At 47.9% G+C, this 21491-nt stretch overlaps 1 protein-coding gene across 2 annotated transcripts in view; it reads left to right on the forward strand.

Annotated features, from left to right (window-relative positions):
- Positions 1-21491, forward strand: part of ZNF330 (zinc finger protein 330) — a 50642-nt gene that overhangs the window by 12975 nt on the left and 16176 nt on the right. For both annotated transcript variants that reach the window (XM_063920387.1, XM_063920386.1), the window contains exons 3-5: positions 2260-2279; positions 2382-2452; positions 3362-3441. In XM_063920387.1, coding sequence (XP_063776457.1) covers positions 2260-2279; positions 2382-2452; positions 3362-3441 — 171 coding nt within the window. The remainder of the gene's footprint in view (positions 1-2259; positions 2280-2381; positions 2453-3361; positions 3442-21491) is intronic.

The raw sequence follows: 21491 nt of genomic DNA on the forward strand, positions 1-21491 counted from the left end.
CATATCTTTCCTTTTGCTTACAACATATTGGTATAGGGGAAAAAGTTAAGCAACAGCATTTCTCTATCATCCACTAGGGGACACTGGAGTTAGACAGCTGGGCGTGAAGAATGCAGAACGGAGGCAGAAGCACAAAACGTGAGCTCTTGCGCCATAAGAGTTTTCTATATACAGATTCAGTGACCCAATCCCACCTAAGAGAAAGGAGGGAGCAGGTGACACTGTGGTACTCTTTGGAGTACACGTGAGACAAAGATCCCTGTGGAAGGGATCAGCGGCTCACTCAGGAGATCTACTGAACAGTGAGTAGTGATAAGACCCCCTTCCATGCGGAACGGTGGGGAGCAGTCAGAGACGAACGGTTCTCCCGTCAGGCGCAGTTTTTTTTTTTTTGAGAGAGAAAGTAGGCACAAGCAGGCAGTGCAATTTGTTCCTACCGGAGTGGATCCGGAGAGGTGGTCAGGGGGACACCCCGGGTGAGAGAGACTGGCGCGCTGATAGCTGAGGTGGGGGGAGTATCGCGGGAGACGGAGCTATTGAAAAGTGTTCAGGCTCACGTAGCATTGGTTAGCCGGCAAGGGCACGGAGGTATCCAGGGGCTGGAGGCTTCCTCACTACCATATGTCCACAGCGACAAGACGAGTACAAAATTTCAGTAGCGCCCATTTTCTTTTACTTTGGCACACTGTTAGAGTGGGCATTGCTACTAGGGAGGGGGCGGAGTTATAAGAAGCTCATATGCCCTGATGATAAGGGCTCCCAGCCAGCAACCATATTATTTCAGGTTCGACTCCCATGTCCTTCAGAGGAACATGCATATTTAGACCTGCAGGCTCTGTTTGCGCTGGCTCTGATGGTCCAGACACACTATGCAATATCATTCACAATCTGAACAATCTGCACCTCCTGCAGCTCCTTATCGCGATATGCATGTTCCTCTGAAGGACATGGGAGTCGAACCTGAAATAATATGGTTGCTTTGGGTGCCTGACACATCTGAAACATAATGCCCAATAAGTGCTGGCATCAGGAGATAACCCTGGCAATCCTATTGCAGCGGGAAAGTACTGCTGCTAATAGGATACCACCAAAAGTATTTTGAAGTCCTACATGGCTTGGTAAGAAAAACAGAGTGGTTCATATATCTCATTTGCTTCTTCATCTTCAGAGGGCTTTGTAGAAAGATCCTGTGAGTTCCTTATTCGTATTGTTATGCGAATGACACTCTAGCAGACTCTGCTGAATAAAATATGTGGCATTCCATTCTGTGTGTGACTATGGCTGTATTTGCATACGTAATGCTACGTTACAGTGTTTTTGTGTGTGTTTATTTATTTATTTATTTACCAGTTATTTATATAGCGCACACATATTCCGCAGTGCTTTTACAGAGAATATTTGATCATTCACATCAGTCCCTGCCTCAGTGGAGCTTACACTCTATATTCCCTACTACATGTACATGCGCACACATTCATGCTAGGGTTAATTTTGTTGGGAGCCAATTAACCTTCCAGTATATTTTTGGATTGTGGGGGGAAACTGGAGTACCCGGAGGAAACCCACACAAGTACGGGGAGAATATACAAACTCTGCACAGTTAGGGCCATGGTGGGATTCGAACTGATGATCTCAGTGCTGTGAGGCAGTAATGCTAACCATTACACCGTCCGTACTGCCCGTCTGTATTGAGGCTAGATGTATGAGGACACATCTATTTAAATCTACTATACCTCCCTTATGCGTTTAATTTGTTTAGTAACTGGTATGCTAGTGTAGCAGTAAGCGAATCAACACTCCTGCACTAAAACAAAACAGCATTGCTATGGTCCACAGGGAGAGAAATAAGTCCTTTCTTTTTTATAAACTGAATCAAACCGTGGTCTTATCCATCTTCTACATTTCTTTTTCCCCCCCTCTTTTTATGACGCATGCAGGAAATATAATTGATACTTTGCAGTCTTCATACCTATTGCTCCCTTGACTGCCATAATGGCACATGTGTCCTCTGAGTACTCGTTATAAGCCGGTGTAAAAAGATAGAACTCTGTCACAAGGAATAATTTAGGAGGCAACTGTACGTTTAATTTTGCCTCCGGTGACAGGGGTATATAGTTGCCTAGTAAGTAGGTAAGTTAGAGATTGTTAATCTTCAGTGAGGGAACCATTATTTTCCTGAAACATAAAGTACAGCTTAAGTAAACACTGAGGGGAGTTTGTCATGTAAATGCTTATTCTGTTTTCTCTTTATTTTTATAGGAATGTGACAAATGCCAAAGGTATGTTAGATGTTTTTATGTTATTATTTTCAAGACAGCTTGTCAATAAGAATTTAAAGCTGTGAAATGTTTCTTTTTTTTTTTTATGTGTGTGAAATGAAGACGGCAGAAGAACAGAGCTTTTTGCTATTTCTGCAGTTCTGTACAGAAGCTGCCGATGTGTGCCCACTGCGGTAAGTGATCATACAGTTTATGCTATCTTATGTATGCGAGGAGCTAACAATTATATGCTTAATATCTTTTGTTTCCATAAAAAAAAAAAAAAGTACATTTGCATTTACTATTTATTAAATAAAACCTAGGTCTTTATTTATACACATTGTTATACAGGCAAAGTTCCGATTTGGCAACCGCAAGGTCTAGGCTATGCCTACTGTGGGTTGGGCAGAACCTTTACATCTGTAGGTTTTCACGGTCTCCATAGACGGTAAAGATAATTCCTGCAACCAATCAAAAGTTTCTCTACTTAAACAATGTGTTGAATGCTGTGTATTCTTTTTCCCAATTTAATAGTTTTGTGCATATTTAAGCACAAATTTTGTAGGCCTTTTTTATTGTCCTATAACAACCAGCCTGTTAAAAATTGACAGGTCTTGTTTAGATTAATTTTTCACTGTGGCAAATCCATATCGTGCCTCAGGGATGGCACATTTGCTGTATGCAGGCAGATTTAGACTTGGGAGATGTGTCTGTTCTAGAGCTTCTGTAAATCACAGGGTAAACATAGAGTTGTCTGTTGTTTGTGTGATGCATGGAAAAGCAGGTAGTATTTTCTGCTCTTTGTGCTTCGTGCACTTGTTGTCTGTACAGCATACTGGCCTAATTGTGTATCTCCTGGGTGAGCTGGTGGCTGCAGGTAATAAATCGGACACCACCATTATGTGTCAGGCTGTACCTCTGGGATGGGTTTTATTGTAGTACAAGGTGGTTATGCATGGCAGTTTGGAAAATACCATCTTGGGAAACTTACCATAAAATACTTCCTTTACAAAATGAAGATTTGCTACTTTTAATATTTGTCAATGATTTTCTGCCATATTTCAAAACAAGTATTAAATCTGATTATTTAATATTTATTACAGGAAAAACCAAATGTATGATGAAATCCTCAGACTGTGTAATTAGACATCCTGGTGTTTACAGCACTGGCATGGCAATGGTGGTATGTATCCACTTTCACTAGATGTTTTATTATTAGTCATCTTATTACATGTTGAGTCTCCCTTATCCAAAATGCTTGGGACCAGAGGTATTTTGGATATGGGATTTTTCCGTATTTTGGAATAATTACATACCATAATGAGATTTCATGGTGATGGGACCTAAGTCTAAGCACAGAATTCATTTATGTTTCATATACACACAGCCTGAAAGTAATTTTAGCCAATATTTTTAATAACTTTGTGCATTAAACAAAGTGTGTGTACATTCACACAATTCATTTATGTTTCATATACACCTTATACACACAGCCTAAAGTACATTTAATACAATATTTTTAATAACTTTGTGTATTAAACAAAGTTTGTGTACATTGAGCCATCAAAAAACAAAGGTTTCACTATCTCACTCTCACTCAAAAAAGTCTGTATTTCGGAATATTCCGTATTTCGGAATATTTGGATATGGGATACTCAACCTGTACCACTATTATTATTGTCAGTCTCTTAATTCAGTGCCAATAAAGGTTTGTTACTTCATGTATTTTGTATTTCTCTATCGTCCTAGTGGATGCTGGGGTTCCTGAAAGGACCATGGGGAATAGCGGCTCCGCAGGAGACAGGGCACAAAAAGTAAAGCTTTACGATCAGGTGGTGTGTACTGGCTCCTCCCCCTATGACCCTCCTCCAAGCCTCAGTTAGATTTTTGTGCCCGGCCGAGAGGGTGCAATCTAGGTGGCTCTCCTAAAGAGCTGCTTAGAAAAGTTTAGCTTAGGTTTTTTATTTTACAGTGAGTCCTGCTGGCAACAGGATCACTGCAACGAGGGACTTAGGGGAGAAGAAGTGAACTCACCTGCGTGCAGGATGGATTGGCTTCTTGGCTACTGGACATTAGCTCCAGAGGGACGATCACAGGTACAGCCTGGATGGTCACCGGAGCCTCGCCGCCGGCCCCCTTGCAGATGCTGAAACGAGAAGAGGTCCAGAATCGGCGGCAGAAGACTCCTCAGTCTTCTTAAGGTAGCGCACAGCACTGCAGGGGTTCACTATGATATGCCGGCGGTCGGGCTCCCGGCGACCAGCATACCGGCGCCGGGAGCCCGACCGCCGGCTTACCGACAGTGTGGCGAGCGCAAATGAGCCCCTTGCGGGCTCGCTGCGCTCGCCACGCTACGGGCACGGTGGCGCGCTACGCGCGCCACACTATTTTATTCTCCCTCCAGGGGGGTCGTGGACCCCCACGAGGGAGAATAAGTGTCGGTATGCCGGCTGTCGGGATCCCGGCGCCGGTATACTGTGCGCCGGGATCCCGTCAGTCGGCATACTGAAGACCACCCCACTGCAGCTGTGCGCCATTTTCCTCTCAGCACACTTCACACGGCAGTCACTGAGGGTGCAGGGCGCTGGGAGGGGGGCGCCCTGGGAGGCAAATGAAAACCTTTTTTGGCTAAAAATACCTCACATATAGCCTCCGGGGGCTATATGGAGATATTTAACCCCTGCCAGAATCCACTAAAGAGCGGGAGACGAGCCCGCCGAAAAAGGGGCGGGGCCTATCTCCTCAGCACACAGCGCCATTTTCCTCACACAGCTCCGCTGGTCAGGAAGGCTCCCAGGCTCTCCCCTGCACTGCACTACAGAAACAGGGTAAAACAAGAGAGGGGGGGCAAAATTGTGGCAAAACTATATTATTAAAGCAGCTATACAGGGAGCACTTATTATAAGGCTATCCCTGTCATATATAGCGCTTTTGGTGTGTGCTGGCAAACTCCCTCTGTCTCCCCAAAGGGCTAGTGGGGTCCTGTCTTCGTTAAGAGCATTCCCTGTGTGTCGGTACGTGTGTGTCGACATGTATGAGGACGATATTGGTGTGGAGGCGGAGCAATTGCCAAATATGGGGATGTCACCTCCTAGGGGGTCGACACCAGAATGGATGCCTTTATTTATGGAATTACGGGATAGTGTCAACACGCTAAAGCAGTCGTTTGACGACATGAGACGGCCGGACAATCAATTAGTGCCTGTCCAGGCGCCTCAAACACCGTCAGGGGCTGTAAAACGCCCTTTGCCTCAGTCGGTCGACACAGACCCAGACACAGGCACTGATTCCAGTGGCGACGGTGACGAATCAACCGTATTTTCTAGTAGGGCCACACGTTATATGATTTTGGCAATGAAGGAGGCGTTACATATTGCTGATACTACAGGTACCACAAAACAGGGTATCATGTGGGGTGTAAAAAAACTACCTATAGTTTTTCCTGAATCAGATGAATTAAATGAGGTGTGTGATGAAGCGTGGGTTGCCCCCGATAAAAAAATGCTAATTTCAAAGAAGTTATTGGCTTTATACCCTTTCCCGCCAGAGGTTAGGGCGCGCTGGGAAACACCTCCTAGGGTGGACAAGGCGCTCACACGCTTATCAAAACAAGTGGCGTTACCCTCTCCTGAGACGGCCGCACTTAAAGATCCCGCAGATAGGAGGATGGAAAATATCCAAAAAAGTATATACACACATACAGGTGTTATACTACGACCAGCTATAGCGACAGCCTGGATGTGCAGTGCTGGGGTAGCTTGGTCAGAGTCCCTGATTGAAAATATTGATACCCTGGATAGGGACAATGTTTTACTGTCTTTAGAGCAAATAAAGGATGCATTTCTTTATATGCGTGATGCACAGAGGGATATCTGCACACTGGCATCACGGGTAAGTGCTATGTCCATTTCGGCCAGAAGAAGTTTATGGACGCGACAGTGGTCAGGCGATGCGGACTCAAAACGGCATATGGAAGTTTTGCCGTATAAAGGGGAGGAGTTATTTGGTGTCGGTCTATCGGATTTGGTGGCCACGGCTACAGCCGGGAAATCCACCTTTTTACCTCAAGTCACTCCCCAACAGAAAAAGACACCGACTTTTCAACCGCAGCCCTTTCGTTCCTTTAAAAACAAGAGAGCAAAGGGATATTCATATCTGCCACGAGGCAGAGGAAGGGGGAAGAGACAGCAACAGGCAGCTCCTTCCCAGGAACAGAAGCCCTCCCCCGCTTCTACAAAAGCCTCAGCATGACGCTGGGGCTTCTCAAGCGGACTCGGGGGCGGTGGGGGGTCGTCTCAAGAATTTCAGCGCGCAGTGGGCTCACTCGCAGGTAGATCCCTGGATCCTGCAGATAATATCTCAGGGGTACAGGTTGGAACTAGAGACGGATCCACCTCGCCGTTTCCTGAAGTCTGCTTTACCAACGTCCCCCTCAGACAGGGTGACGGTCTTGGAAGCCATTCACAAGCTGTACTCTCAGCAGGTGATAGTCAAGGTACCCCTTTTACAACAAGGAAAGGGGTATTATTCCACTCTATTTGTGGTACCGAAGCCGGATGGCTCGGTAAGACCTATTCTAAATCTGAAATCCTTGAACCTGTACATAAAGAAGTTCAAGTTCAAGATGGAGTCACTCAGAGCAGTGATAGCGAACCTGGAAGAAGGGGACTTTATGGTATCCTTGGACATCAAGGATGCGTATCTCCACGTTCCAATTTACCCCTCACACCAGGGGTACCTCAGGTTCGTCGTACAGAACTGTCACTATCAGTTTCAGACGCTGCCGTTCGGATTGTCCACGGCACCTCGGGTCTTTACCAAGGTAATGGCCGAGATGATGATTCTTCTTCGAAGAAAAGGCGTATTAATTATCCCATACTTGGACGATCTCCTAATAAGGGCAAGGTCCAGAGAACAGCTAGAGATGGGATTAGCACTGTCTCAAGAAGTGCTAAAACAGCACGGGTGGATTCTGAATATTCCAAAATCCCAGTTAATTCCGACAACACGTCTGCTGTTCCTAGGGATGATTCTGGACACGGTTCAGAAAAAGGTTTTTCTCCCGGAGGAAAAAGCCAAGGAGTTATCCGAGCTTGTCAGGAACCTCCTAAAACCAGGAAAGGTGTCTGTACATCAATGCACAAGAGTCCTGGGAAAAATGGTGGCTTCTTACGAAGCAATTCCATTCGGCAGATTCCACGCAAGAATTTTCCAGAGGGATCTGTTGGACAAATGGTCAGGGTCGCATCTTCAGATGCACCAGCGGATAACCCTGTCTCCAAGGACAAGGGTATCTCTTCTGTGGTGGTTGCAGAGTGCTCATCTATTGGAGGGCCGCAGATTCGGCATACAGGATTGGATCCTGGTGACCACGGACGCCAGCCTGAGAGGCTGGGGAGCAGTCACACAAGGAAGAAACTTCCAGGGCGTGTGGTCGAGCCTGGAAACGTCTCTTCACATAAACATTCTGGAACTAAGAGCAATCTACAATGCTCTAAGCCAGGCAGAACCTCTGCTTCAAGGAAAACCGGTGTTGATCCAGTCGGACAACATCACGGCAGTCGCCCATGTGAACAGACAGGGCGGCACAAGAAGCAGGAGTGCAATGGCAGAAGCTGCAAGGATTCTTCGCTGGGCAGAGAATCATGTGATAGCACTGTCAGCAGTGTTCATCCCGGGAGTGGACAACTGGGAAGCAGACTTCCTCAGCAGACACGACCTTCACCCGGGAGAGTGGGGACTTCATCCAGAAGTTTTCCACATGCTGGTAACCCGTTGGGAAAGACCAATGGTGGACATGATGGCGTCTCGCCTCAACAAAAAACTGGACAGGTATTGCGCCAGGTCAAGAGATCCGCAGGCAATAGCTGTGGACGCGCTGGTAACGCCTTGGGTGTACCAGTCGGTGTATGTGTTTCCTCCTCTGCCTCTCATACCAAAAGTATTGAGAATTATACGGCAAAGAGGCGTAAGAACGATACTAGTGGTTCCGGATTGGCCAAGAAGGACTTGGTACCCGGAACTTCAAGAGATGATCACGGAAGATCCGTGGCCTCTACCTCTGAGAAGGGACTTGCTTCAGCAGGGTCCCTGTCTGTTTCAAGACTTACCGCGGCTGCGTTTGACGGCATGGCGGTTGAACGCCGGATCCTAAAGGAAAAAGGCATGCCGGAAGAAGTCATTCCTACTTTGATTAAAGCAAGGAAGGAAGTAACCGCGCAACATTATCACCGCATTTGGCGAAAATATGTTGCGTGGTGCGAGGATCGGAGTGCTCCGACGGAGGAATTTCAACTGGGTCGATTCCTACATTTCCTGCAATCAGGATTGTCTATGGGTCTCAAATTGGGATCTATTAAGGTTCAAATTTCGGCCCTGTCGATTTTCTTCCAAAAAGAATTGGCTTCAGTTCCTGAAGTCCAGACTTTTGTTAAGGGAGTGCTGCATATACAGCCCCCTGTGGTGCCTCCAGTGGCACCGTGGGATCTCAATGTTGTTTTGGACTTTCTCAAATCTCATTGGTTTGAACCACTAAAAACTGTGGATTTGAAATATCTCACATGGAAAGTGACCATGCTACTAGCCCTGGCTTCGGCCAGGAGAGTGTCAGAACTGGCAGCTTTATCTTACAAAAGCCCATATCTGATTTTCCATTCGGACAGGGCAGAACTGCGGACTCGTCCGCATTTTCTCCCTAAGGTGGTGTCAGCATTTCATCTGAACCAACCTATTGTAGTGCCTGCGGCTACAAGCGACTTGGAGGACTCCAAGTTGTTGGACGTTGTCAGAGCTTTAAAAATATACATTTCAGGGACAGCTGGAGTCAGGAAATCTGACTCGCTGTTTATACTATATGCTCCCAACAAGTTGGGCGCTCCTGCGTCTAAGCAGACTATTGCTCGCTGGATTTGTAGTACGATTCAGCTTGCACATTCTGTGGCAGGCCTGCCACAGCCAAAATCGGTAAAAGCCCACTCCACAAGGAAGGTGGGTTCTTCTTGGGCGGCTGCCCGAGGGGTCTCGGCATTACAACTCTGCCGAGCGGCTACGTGGTCGGGGGAGAACACGTTTGTAAAATTCTACAAATTTGATACCCTGGCTAAGGAGGACCTGGAGTTCTCTCATTCGGTGCTGCAGAGTCATCCGCACTCTCCCGCCCGTTTGGGAGCTTTGGTATAATCCCCATGGTCCTTTCAGGAACCCCAGCATCCACTAGGACGATAGAGAAAATAAGAATTTACTTACCGATAATTCTATTTCTCGGAGTCCGTAGTGGATGCTGGGCGCCCATCCCAAGTGCGGATTATCTGCATTACTTGTACATAGTTACAAAAATCGGGTTATTATTGTTGTGAGCCATCTTTTCAGAGGCTCCGCTGTTATCATACTGTTAACTGGGTTTAGATCACAGGTTGTACGGTGTGATTGGTGTGGCTGGTATGAGTCTTACCCGGGATTCATAAATCCTTCCTTATTGTGTACGCTCGTCCGGGCACAGTACCTAACTGAGGCTTGGAGGAGGGTCATAGGGGGAGGAGCCAGTACACACCACCTGATCGTAAAGCTTTACTTTTTGTGCCCTGTCTCCTGCGGAGCCGCTATTCCCCATGGTCCTTTCAGGAACCCCAGCATCCACTACGGACTCCGAGAAATAGAATTATCGGTAAGTAAATTCTTATTTTATTACACATAAATGTGAGTTGTCACACTTCCAAACATAATGTATGACAAGTCCAAATTGGGTTCTTACTAGAGATGTGTGGCGGGCACTTTTCGTGTTCTGGTTCTGGTTCCATGCTCGTGTTTTGGGTCTGGATTGGTTTTGCCAAAACCACCCTTTCGTGTTTTGGTTTTGGATCTGGATGATTTTTGAGAAAACCATAAAAACAGCTAAAATCACCGAATTTGGGGGTAATTTGAGTTTACGGTATTGTTAACCTCAATAACATTAATTTCTATTCTGAACACCTCACACCTCACAATATTGTTTTTAGGCCAAAAGGTTGCACCGAGGTGGCTGTATGACTAAGCTAAGCGACACAAGTGGGCGGCACAAACAACTGGCCCATCTAGGAGTGGCACTGTAGTTGCAGACAGGATGGCACTTAAAAAAAACTAGGCCCCAAACAGCACATCATTCAAAGAAAAAAGAGGTGCTATGAGGTTGCTGTATGACTAAGCTAAGCGACACAAGTGTGCGGCACACACACCTGGCCCATATACGAGTGGCACTGCAGTGGCAGACAGGTTGGCACTTAAAAAAAAATAAAAAATAGTCCCCAAACAGCACATCATGCAAAGAAGTAAAGGCGGTGTAATGAGGTAGCTGTATGACTAAGCTAAGCGGCACAAACACCTGGCCCATCTAGGGTTGGTACTGCAGTCCCACTGCACTAATGGCGGATACCGGACGCACGTCTAACACCAACATAGCTGTCAAGGCCCAGTTATCCGCTTTGCAACAGGATGACTGCTGTCATATTTAATCTTCCTCGCAAAGGACTGTTGGACTGTCATTTGCTTAGTTGAAGAAGTAAAAGTGGTCTTCCGACTTACCCTCTGGGATGACGATCGACTCCCAGCAGCAACAACAGCAGCGGCAGTAGCAGCAGGAAGTGGTTCTTGATCATTCCCTATTTTATCCCCCATACTTTTGTTCTCCATTATTTTTCTGGAGTTATATAACAAAATGCAGCAAAGGAGAGCGTGCCTGTACACCACACAAGGCAAACGCTGTAAAAATTATTTGGATTAAATATTAATACAGTAACACCTTTATTTGGAATAAATAATATACAGCACAGGACAGAACCACTGAACTTATACGGCAGCACCACTGGACTGGACTGGACTGGACTTATACGGCAGTACCACTGGACTGGACTTATACGGCAGTACCACTGGACTTATACGGCAGTACCACTGGACTTATACAGTAGTACCACTGGACTTATACGGCAGTACCACTGGACTTACACGGCAGTACCACTGGACTGGATTTATATGGCAGTATCACTGGACTTATATGCCAGTATCACTGGAATTATACGGCAGTATAACTGGAATTATATGGCAGTACCACTGGACATATAATAATAATAATAATTTTATTTATATAGCGCTATTTCTCCAATAGGACTCAAGGCGATTAACAGATACATAGCATAATATACTACAGAAAATAATGATACAGAAGCATGAAGATACTAAAGGGACATTATGGAAATGCTTGTGTAAACAGGAAAGTCTTGAGTCTACTTTTGAAGGATTCTATAGTTGGGGCCTCTGGCACTGTGCGGGGAAGTGAGTTCCATAGAGTTGGAGCCGCATGACTAAAAGCTCGACGACCCCCAGATGAATTACGGGAGATTCCAGGTACTGCTAAAAGTCCTTCATCTACAGATCGCAGTAATCGAGTGGGGCAGTATGGGATCAGAAGCTGCTTTGGGTACCTTGGCCCTGGTCATGTAGTGCTTTGAAACTCAGTAAGCCAATCTTGAAGATTATTCGCCATTTTACAGGCAGCCAGTGAAGGGAGTAGAGGATGGGTGTTATGTGGCTAGAACGGGGCTGGTTGGTTAACAGCCTGGCAGCTGTGTTTTGCACCAGCTGTAAGCGGTGCAATTCTTTTGCTGGGAGACCAAGGTAGAGGGCATTGCAGTATACGGCGGTACCACTGGACTTATACGGCGGTACCACTGGACTTATACGGCGGTACCACTGGACTTATACGGCAGCACAGGGACAACACCACTGGACTGATGCAGGACAATACAGCACCAATGCAATGGACTGGACTTATACAGCAGCACTGGACATATGGCAGCAGAGGACACCACCACTGTGACTGGACTGATGCAGCATAAGAGACTACACTGGACTGAGCAGCACAAGACAGCACTGGAATCGCCACCCCCACTATCCCTCCCACACAGACACTGAGGACGGGAACACGTCGTCTTGCTACACTCTCCAATGCCGTAGTGAAAATGGCGGTGACGCGCTGCTCCTTATATGGAAACCAAAGCCCGCGGGAATCCGACAGCGGGATGATGACGTTTTGCCTCGTTCTGGTTTCCGAGTCAGGTGGGAAAACCCGAACCGGGCTCCGGTAGTGAAGTTCGGGGGGTTCGGTTCTCAGGGAACCGAACCCGCTCATCTCTAGTTCTTAAATTCATAATGTCACATGGAAAATTTTGTCATGAACAGAATATTGACAGTATGAAGTGTCGATGTCTGGTGTAAGGTTACTTTAGACATGGTGACTGACATAATATACCAAACCTGTTTCTCTGATGATAATGTTACCTTCACTGTAGCTGATAGCTGCAACTTCAACATTATTTCTCTAACGTCCTAAGTGGATGCTGGGGACTCCGTAAGGACCATGGGGAATAGCGGCTCCGCAGGAGACTGGGCACATCTAAAGAAAGCTTTAGGACTATCTGGTGTGCACTGGCTCCTCCCCCTATGACCCTCCTCCAAGCCTCAGTTAGATCTCTGTGCCCGAACGAGAAGGGTGCACACTAGGGGCTCTCCTGAGCTTCTTAGTGAAAGTTTTAGTTTAGGTTTTTTATTTTCAGTGAGACCTGCTGGCAACAGGCTCACTGCATCGAGGGACTAAGGGGAGAAGAAGCGAACTCACCTGCGTGCAGAGTGGATTGGGCTTCTTAGGCTACTGGACATTAGCTCCAGAGGGACGATCACAGGCCCAGCTTGGATGGGTCCCAGAGCCGCGCCGCCGGCCCCCTTACAGAGCCAGAAGGCAGAAGAGGTCCGGAAAATCGGCGGCAGAAGACGTCCTGTCTTCAACAAGGTAGCGCACAGCACTGCAGCTGTGCGCCATTGCTCTCAGCACACTTCACACTTCGGGCACTGAGGGTGCAGGGCGCTGGGGGGGGGCGCCCTGAGACGCAATAAAAACACCTTGGATGGCAAAAAATGCATCACATATAGCTCCTGGGCTATATGGATGCATTTAACCCCTGCCAGAATCCATAAAAAAGCAGGAGAAAAGTCCGCGAAAAAGGGGCGGAGCCTATCTCCTCAGCACACTGGCGCCATTTTCCCTCACAGCTCCGTTGGAGGGAAGCTCCCTGGCTCTCCCCTGCAGTCACTACACTACAGAAAGGGTTAAAAAAGAGAGGGGGGCACTAATTAGGCGCAGTATTAACTATACAGCAGCTATAATAAGAATTTACTTACCGATAATTCTATTTCTCGTAGTCCGTAGTGGATGCTGGGGACTCCGTCAGGACCATGGGGAATAGCGGCTCCGCAGGAGACAGGGCACAAAAGTAAAAGCTTTAGGATCAGGTGGTGTGCACTGGCTCCTCCCCCTATGACCCTCCTCCAAGCCTCAGTTAGGATACTGTGCCCGGACGAGCGTACACAATAAGGAAGGATTTTGAATCCCGGGTAAGACTCATACCAGCCACACCAATCACACTGTACAACCTGTGATCTGAACCCAGTTAACAGCATGATAACAGCGGAGCCTCTGAAAAGATGGCTCACAACAATAATAACCCGATTTTTGTAACAATAACTATGTACAAGTATTGCAGACAATCCGCACTTGGGATGGGCGCCCAGCATCCACTACGGACTACGAGAAATAGAATTATCGGTAAGTAAATTCTTATTTTCTCTGACGTCCTAAGTGGATGCTGGGGACTCCGTCAGGACCATGGGGATTATACCAAAGCTCCCAAACGGGCGGGAGAGTGCGGATGACTCTGCAGCACCGAGTGAGAGAACTCCAGGTCCTCCTCAGCCAGGGTGTGCCCCTGACCAAGTAGCAGCTCGGCAAAGTTGTAAAGCCGAGACCCCTCGTGCAGCCGCCCACGATGAGCCCCCTTCCTTGTGGAATGGGCATTTACATATTTTGGCTGTGGCAGGCCTGCCACAGAATGTGCAAGCTGAATTGTACTACACATCCAACTAGCAATCGTCTGCTTAGAAGCAAGAGCACCCAGTTTTTTGGGTGCATACAGGATAACAGCAAGTCAGTTTTCCTGACTCCAGCCGTCCTGGAAACCTATATTTTCAGGGCCCTGACAACATCTAGCAACTTGGAGTCCTCCAAGTCCCTAGTAGCCGCAGGTACCACAATAAGCTGGTTCAGGTGAAACGCTGACACCACCTTAGGGAGAAACTGGGGACGAGTCCGCAGCTCTGCCCTGTCCGAATGGAAAATCAGATATGGGCTTTTGTGAGACAAAGCCGCCAATTCTGACACTCGCCTGGCCGAGGCCAGGGCCAACATCATGGTCACTTTCCATGTGAGATATTTCAAATCCACAGATTTGAGCGGTTTAAACCAATGTGATTTGAGGAATCCCAGAACTACGTTGAGATCCCACAGTGCCACTGGAGGCACAAAAGGGGGTTGTATATGCAGTACTCCCTTGACAAACTTCTGGACTTCAGGAACTGAAGCCAATTCTTTCTGGAAGAAAATCGACAGGGCCGAAATTTGAACCTTAATGGACCCCAATTTGAGGCCCATAGACACTCCTGTTTGCAGGAAATGCAGGAATCGACCGAGTTGAAATTTCTTCGTGGGGCCTTCCTGGCCTCACACCACGCAACATATTTTCGCCACATGTGGTGATAATGTTGTGCGGTCACCTCCTTCCAGGCTTTGACCACGGTAGGAATGACCTCTTCCGGAATGCCTTTTTCCCTTAGGATCCGGCGTTCAACCGCCATGCCGTCAAACGCAGCCGCGGTAAGTCTTGGAACAGACATGGTACTTGCTGAAGCAAGTCCCTTATTAGCGGCAGAAGCCATGAGTCCTCTGTGAGCATCTCTTGAAGTTCCGGGTACCAAGTCCTTCTTGGCCAATCCGTAGCCACGAGTATAGTTCTTACTCCTCTACGTCTTATAATTCTCAGTACCTTAGGTATGAGAAGCAGAGGAGGGAACACATACACCGACTGGTACACCCACGGTGTTACCAGAACGTCCACAGCTATTGCCTGAGGGTCTCTTGACCTGGCGCAATACCTGTCCAGTTTTTTGTTCAGACGGGACGCCATCATGTCCACCTTTGGTCTTTCCCAACGGTTCACAATCATGTGGAAGACTTCCCGATGAAGTCCCCACTCTCCCGGGTGGAGGTCGTGCTGAGGAAGTCTGCTTCCCAGTTGTCCACTCCCGGAATGAACACTGCTGACCGTGCTATCACATGATTTTCCGCCCAGCGAAGAATCCTTGCAGTTTCTGCCATTGCCCTCCTGCTTCTTGTGCCGCCCTGTCTGTTTACGTGGGCGACTGCCGTGATGTTGTCCCACTGGATCAATACCGGCTGACCTTGAAGCAGAGGTCTTGCTAAGCTTAGAGCATTGTAAATTGCTCTTAGCTCCAGTATATTTATGTGGAGAGAAGTCTCCAGACTTGATCACACTCCCTGGAAATTTTTTCCTTGTGTGACTGCTCCCCAGCCTTTCAGGCTGGCATCCGTGGTCACCAGGACCCAGACCTGAATGCCGAATCTGTGGCCCTTTAGTAGATGAGCACTCTGCAGCCACCACAGAAGAGACACCCTTGTCCTTGGAGACAGGGTTTATCCGCTGATGCATCTGAAGATGCGATCCGGACCATTTTTCCAGCAGATCCCACTGAAAAGTTCTTGCGTGAAATCTGCCGAATGGAATCGCTTCGTAAGAAGCCACCATTTTTCCCAGGACCCTTGTGTAATGATGCACTGACACTTTTCCTGGTTTTAGGAGGTTCCTGACTAGCTCGGATAACTCCCTGGCTTTCTCCTCCGGGAGAAACACCTTTTTCTCTATCGTCCTAGTGGATGCTGGGGTTCCTGAAAGGACCATGGGGAATAGCGGCTCCGCAGGAGACAGGGCACAAAAAGTAAAGCTTTTCCGATCAGGTGGTGTGCACTGGCTCCTCCCCCTATGACCCTCCTCCAGACTCCAGTTAGATTTTTGTGCCCGGCCGAGAAGGGTGCAATCTAGGTGGCTCTCCTAAAGAGCTGCTTAGAGAAAGTTTAGCTAGGTTTTTTATGTTACAGTGATTCCTGCTGGCAACAGGATCACTGCAGCGAGGGACTGAGGGGAGAAGGAGTCAACTCACCTGCGTGCAGGATGGATTGGCTTCTTGGCTACTGGACATCAAGCTCCAGAGGGACGATCACAGGTACAGCCTGGATGGTCACCGGAGCCGCGCCGCCGGCCCCCTTGCAGATGCTGAAGACAGAAGAGGTCCAGAATCGGCGGCTGAAGACTCCTGCAGTCTTCTAAAGGTAGCGCACAGCACTGCAGCTGTGCGCCATTTTCCTCTCAGCACACTTCACACGGCAGTCACTGAGGGTGCAGGGCGCTGGGAGGGGGGCGCCCTGGGAGGCAAATGAGTACCTATAAAGGCTAAAAATACCTCACATATAGCCCTAGAGGCTATATGGAGATATTTAACCCCTGCCTGATTTCTCAAAATAGCGGGAGACGAGCCCGCCGGAAAAGGGGCGGGGCCTATCTCCTCAGCACACGGCGCCATTTCCTCTCACAGCTCCGCTGGTCAGGACGGCTCCCAGGTCTCTCCCCTGCACTGCACTACAGAAACAGGGTAAAACAGAGAGGGGGGGCAAATTTATGGCGATATTTTTATATAACAAAGCAGCTATAGGGGAGCACTTATTATAAGGCTATCCCTGATATATATATAGCGCTTTTGGTGTGTGCTGGCAAACTCTCCCTCTGTCTCCCCAAAGGGCTAGTGGGTCCTGTCTTCATTAGGAGCATTCCCTGTGTGTCTGCTGTGTGTCGGTACGTGTGTGTCGACATGTATGAGGACGATATTGGTGTGGAGGCGGAGCAATTGCCAAATATGGGGATGTCACCTCCTAGGGGGTCGACACCAGAATGGATGCCTTTATTTATGGAACTACGGGATAGTGTCAACACGCTAAAGCAGTCGTTTGACGACATGAGACGGCCGGACAATCAATTAGTGCCTGTCCAGGCGACTCAAACACCGTCAGGGGCTGTGAAACGCCCTTTGCCTCAGTCGGTCGACACAGACCCAGACACAGGCGATGACTCCAGTGGTGACGGTGACGAATCAACCGTATTTTCCAGTAGGGCCACACGTTATATGATTTTGGCAATGAAGGAGGCGTTACATTTAGCTGATACTACAGGTACCACTAAACAGGGTATTATGTGGGGTATGAAAAAACTACCTATAGTTTTTCCTGAATCAGAAGAACTAAATGACGTGTGTAATGAAGCGTGGGTTGCCCCTGATAAAAAGCTGATAATTTCAAAGAAATTATTGGCATTATACCCTTTCCCGCCAGAGGTTAGGGAGCGCTGGGAAACACCTCCTAGGGTGGACAAGGCGCTAACACGCTTATCTAAACAAGTGGCGTTACCCTCTCCTGAGACGGCCGCACTTAAAGATCCATCAGATAGGAGGATGGAAAATATCCAAAAAAGTATATACACACATGCAGGTGTTATACTACGACCAGCTGTAGCAACTGCCTGGATGGGCAGTGCGGGGGTAGTTTGGTCAGAATCCCTGATTGAAAATATTGATACCCTGGACAGGGACAATATTTTACTGTCGTTAGAACAAATAAAGGATGCATTTCTTTATATGCGTGATGCACAGAGGGATATATGCACACTGGCATCACGGGTAAGTGCTATGTCCATTTCGGCCAGAAGAGCTTTATGGACGCGACAGTGGACAGGCGATGCGGATTCAAAACGGCATATGGAAGTTTTGCCGTATAAGGGGGAGGAGTTATTTGGAGTCGGTCTATCAGATTTGGTGGCCACGGCTACAGCCGGGAAATCCACCTTTCTACCTCAAGTCACTCCCCAACAGAAAAAGGCACCGACTTTTCAACCGCAGCCCTTTCGTTCCTTTAAAAATAAGAGAGCAAAGGGCTATTCATATTTGCCACGAGGCAAAGGTCGAGGGAAGAGACAGCAACACGCAGCTCCTTCCCAGGATCAGAAGCCCTCCCCGGCTTCTACAAAAGCCTCAGCATGACGCTGGGGCTTCTCAAGCGGACTCGGGGACGGTGGGCGGTCGTCTCAAAAATTACAGCGCGCAGTGGGCTCACTCGCAAGTAGATCCCTGGATCCTGCAGATAATATCTCAGGGATACAGGTTGGAATTAGAGACAGATCCACCTCGCCGTTTCCTGAGGTCTGCTTTACCAACGTCCCCCTCCGAAAGGGAGACGGTGTTGGAAGCCATTCACAAGCTGTACTCTCAGCAGGTGATAGTCAAGGTACCTCTTCTGCAACAAGGGAAGGGGTATTATTCCACTCTTTTTGTGGTACCGAAGCCGGATGGCTCGGTAAGGCCTATTCTAAATCTGAAGTCCTTGAACCTGTACATAAAGAAGTTCAAGTTCAAAATGGAGTCACTCAGAGCAGTGATAGCGAACCTGGAAGAGGGGGACTTTATGGTATCCTTGGACATCAAGGATGCGTATCTCCACGTTCCAATTTACCCCTCACACCAGGGGTACCTCAGGTTCGTTGTACAAAACTGTCACTATCAGTTTCAGACGCTGCCGTTCGGATTGTCCACGGCACCTCGGATCTTTACAAAGGTAATGGCCGAGATGATGATTCTTCTTCGAAGAAAAGGCGTATTAATTATCCCATACTTGGACGATCTCCTAATAAGGGCGAGGTCCAGAGAACAGCTAGAGATGGGATTAGCACTGTCTCAAGAAGTGCTAAAACAGCACGGGTGGATTCTGAATATTCCAAAATCCCAGTTAATGCCGACAACTCGTCTGCTGTTCCTAGGGATGATTCTGGACACGGTTCAGAAAAAGGTTTTTCTCCCGGAGGAAAAAGCCAAGGAGTTATCCGAGCTTGTCAGGAACCTCCTAAAACCAGGAAAGGTGTCTGTACATCAATGCACAAGAGTCCTGGGAAAAATGGTGGCTTCTTACGAAGCGATTCCATTCGGCAGATTCCACGCAAGAATTTTCCAAAGGGATCTGTTGGACAAATGGTCAGGGTCGCATCTTCAGATGCACCTACGGATAACCCTGTCTCCAAGGACAAGGGTGTCTCTTCTGTGGTGGTTGCAGAGTCCTCATCTATTGGAGGGCCGCAGATTCGGCATACAGGATTGGATCCTGGTGACCACGGACGCCAGCCTGAGAGGCTGGGGAGCAGTCACACAAGGAAGAAACTTCCAGGGAGTATGGACGAGCCTGGAAACGTCTCTTCACATAAACATTCTGGAACTAAGAGCAATATACAATGCTCTAAACCAGGCAGAACCTCTGCTTCAGGGAAAACCGGTATTGATCCAGTCGGACAACATCACGGCAGTCGCCCATGTGAACAGACAGGGCGGCACAAGAAGCAGGAGGGCAATGGCAGAAGCTGCAAGGATTCTTCGCTGGGCAGAGAATCATGTGATAGCACTGTCAGCAGTGTTCATCCCGGGAGTGGACAACTGGGAAGCAGACTTCCTCAGCAGACACGATCTTCACCCGGGAGAGTGGGGACTTCATCCAGAAGTCTTCCACTTGCTGGTAACCCGTTGGGAAAGACCAATGGTGGACATGATGGCGTCTCGCCTCAACAAAAAACTGGACAGGTATTGCGCCAGGTCAAGAGATCCGCAGGCAATAGCTGTGGACGCGCTGGTAACGCCTTGGGTGTACCAGTCGGTGTATGTGTTTCCTCCTCTGCCTCTCATACCAAAAGTATTGAGAATTATACGGCAAAGAGGCGTAAGAACGATACTAGTGGTTCCGGATTGGCCAAGGAGGACTTGGTACCCGGAACTTCAAGAGATGATCACGGAAGATCCGTGGCCTCTACCTCTAAGGAGGGACTTGCTTCAGCAGGGTCCCTGTCTGTTTCAAGACTTACCGCGGCTGCGTTTGACGGCATGGCGGTTGAACGCCGGATCCTAAAGGAAAGAGGCATGCCGGAAGAAGTCATTCCTACTTTGATTAAAGCAAGGAAGGAAGTAACCGTGCAACATTATCACCGAATTTGGCGAAAATATGTTGCGTGGTGCGAAGATCGGAGTGCTCCGACGGAGGAATTTCAACTGGGTCGATTCCTGCATTTCCTGCAATCAGGATTGTCAATGGGTCTCAAATTGGGATCTATTAAGGTTCAAATTTCGGCCCTGTCGATTTTCTTTCAAAAAGAATTGGCTTCAGTCCCTGAAGTCCAGACCTTTGTTAAGGGAGTGCTGCATATACAGCCTCCTGTGGTGCCTCCAGTGGCACCGTGGGATCTAAATGTGGTTTTGGACTTCCTAAAATCTCATTGGTTTGAACCACTAAAAAAGGTGGATTTGAAATATCTCACATGGAAAGTGACCATGCTTCTAGCCCTGGCTTCTGCCAGGAGAGTGTCAGAATTGGCAGCTTTATCTTACAAAAGCCCATATCTGATTTTCCATTCGGACAGGGCAGAACTGCGGACTCGTCCGCATTTTCTCCCTAAGGTGGTGTCAGCATTTCATCTGAACCAGCCTATTGTAGTGCCTGCGGCTACAAGTGACTTGGAGGACTCCAAGTTACTGGACGTTGTCAGAGCATTAAAAATATATATTGCAAGGACAGCTGGAGTCAGAAAATCTGACTCGTTGTTTATATTGTATGCACCCAACAAGATGGGTGCTCCTGCGTCTAAGCAGACGATTGCTCGTTGGATCTGTAGCACAATCCAACTTGCACATTCTGTGGCAGGCTTGCCACAGCCTAAATCTGTAAAGGCCCACTCCACAAGGAAGGTGGGCTCATCTTGGGCGGCTGCCCGAGGGGTCTCGGCATTACAACTTTGCCGAGCAGCTACGTGGTCAGGGGAGAACACGTTTGTAAAATTTTACAAATTTGATACTCTGGCTAAGGAGGACCTGGAGTTCTCTCATTCGGTGCTGCAGAGTCATCCGCACTCTCCCGCCCGTTTGGGAGCTTTGGTATAATCCCCATGGTCCTTTCAGGAACCCCAGCATCCACTAGGACGATAGAGAAAATAAGATTTTACTTACCGATAAATCTATTTCTCGGAGTCCGTAGTGGATGCTGGGCGCCCATCCCAAGTGCGGATTATCTGCATAAATTGTACATAGTTATTGTTAACTAATTCGGGTTATTGTTGAAGGAAGCCATCTTTCAGAGGCTCCGCTGTTATCATACTGTTAACTGGGTTTAGATCACAAGTTGTACGGTGTGATTGGTGTGGCTGGTATGAGTCTTACCCGGGATTC

The sequence above is a fragment of the Pseudophryne corroboree genome, chromosome 1 (assembly GCF_028390025.1).
Source record: "Pseudophryne corroboree isolate aPseCor3 chromosome 1, aPseCor3.hap2, whole genome shotgun sequence".
NCBI classification, from domain to species: domain Eukaryota; kingdom Metazoa; phylum Chordata; class Amphibia; order Anura; family Myobatrachidae; genus Pseudophryne; species Pseudophryne corroboree.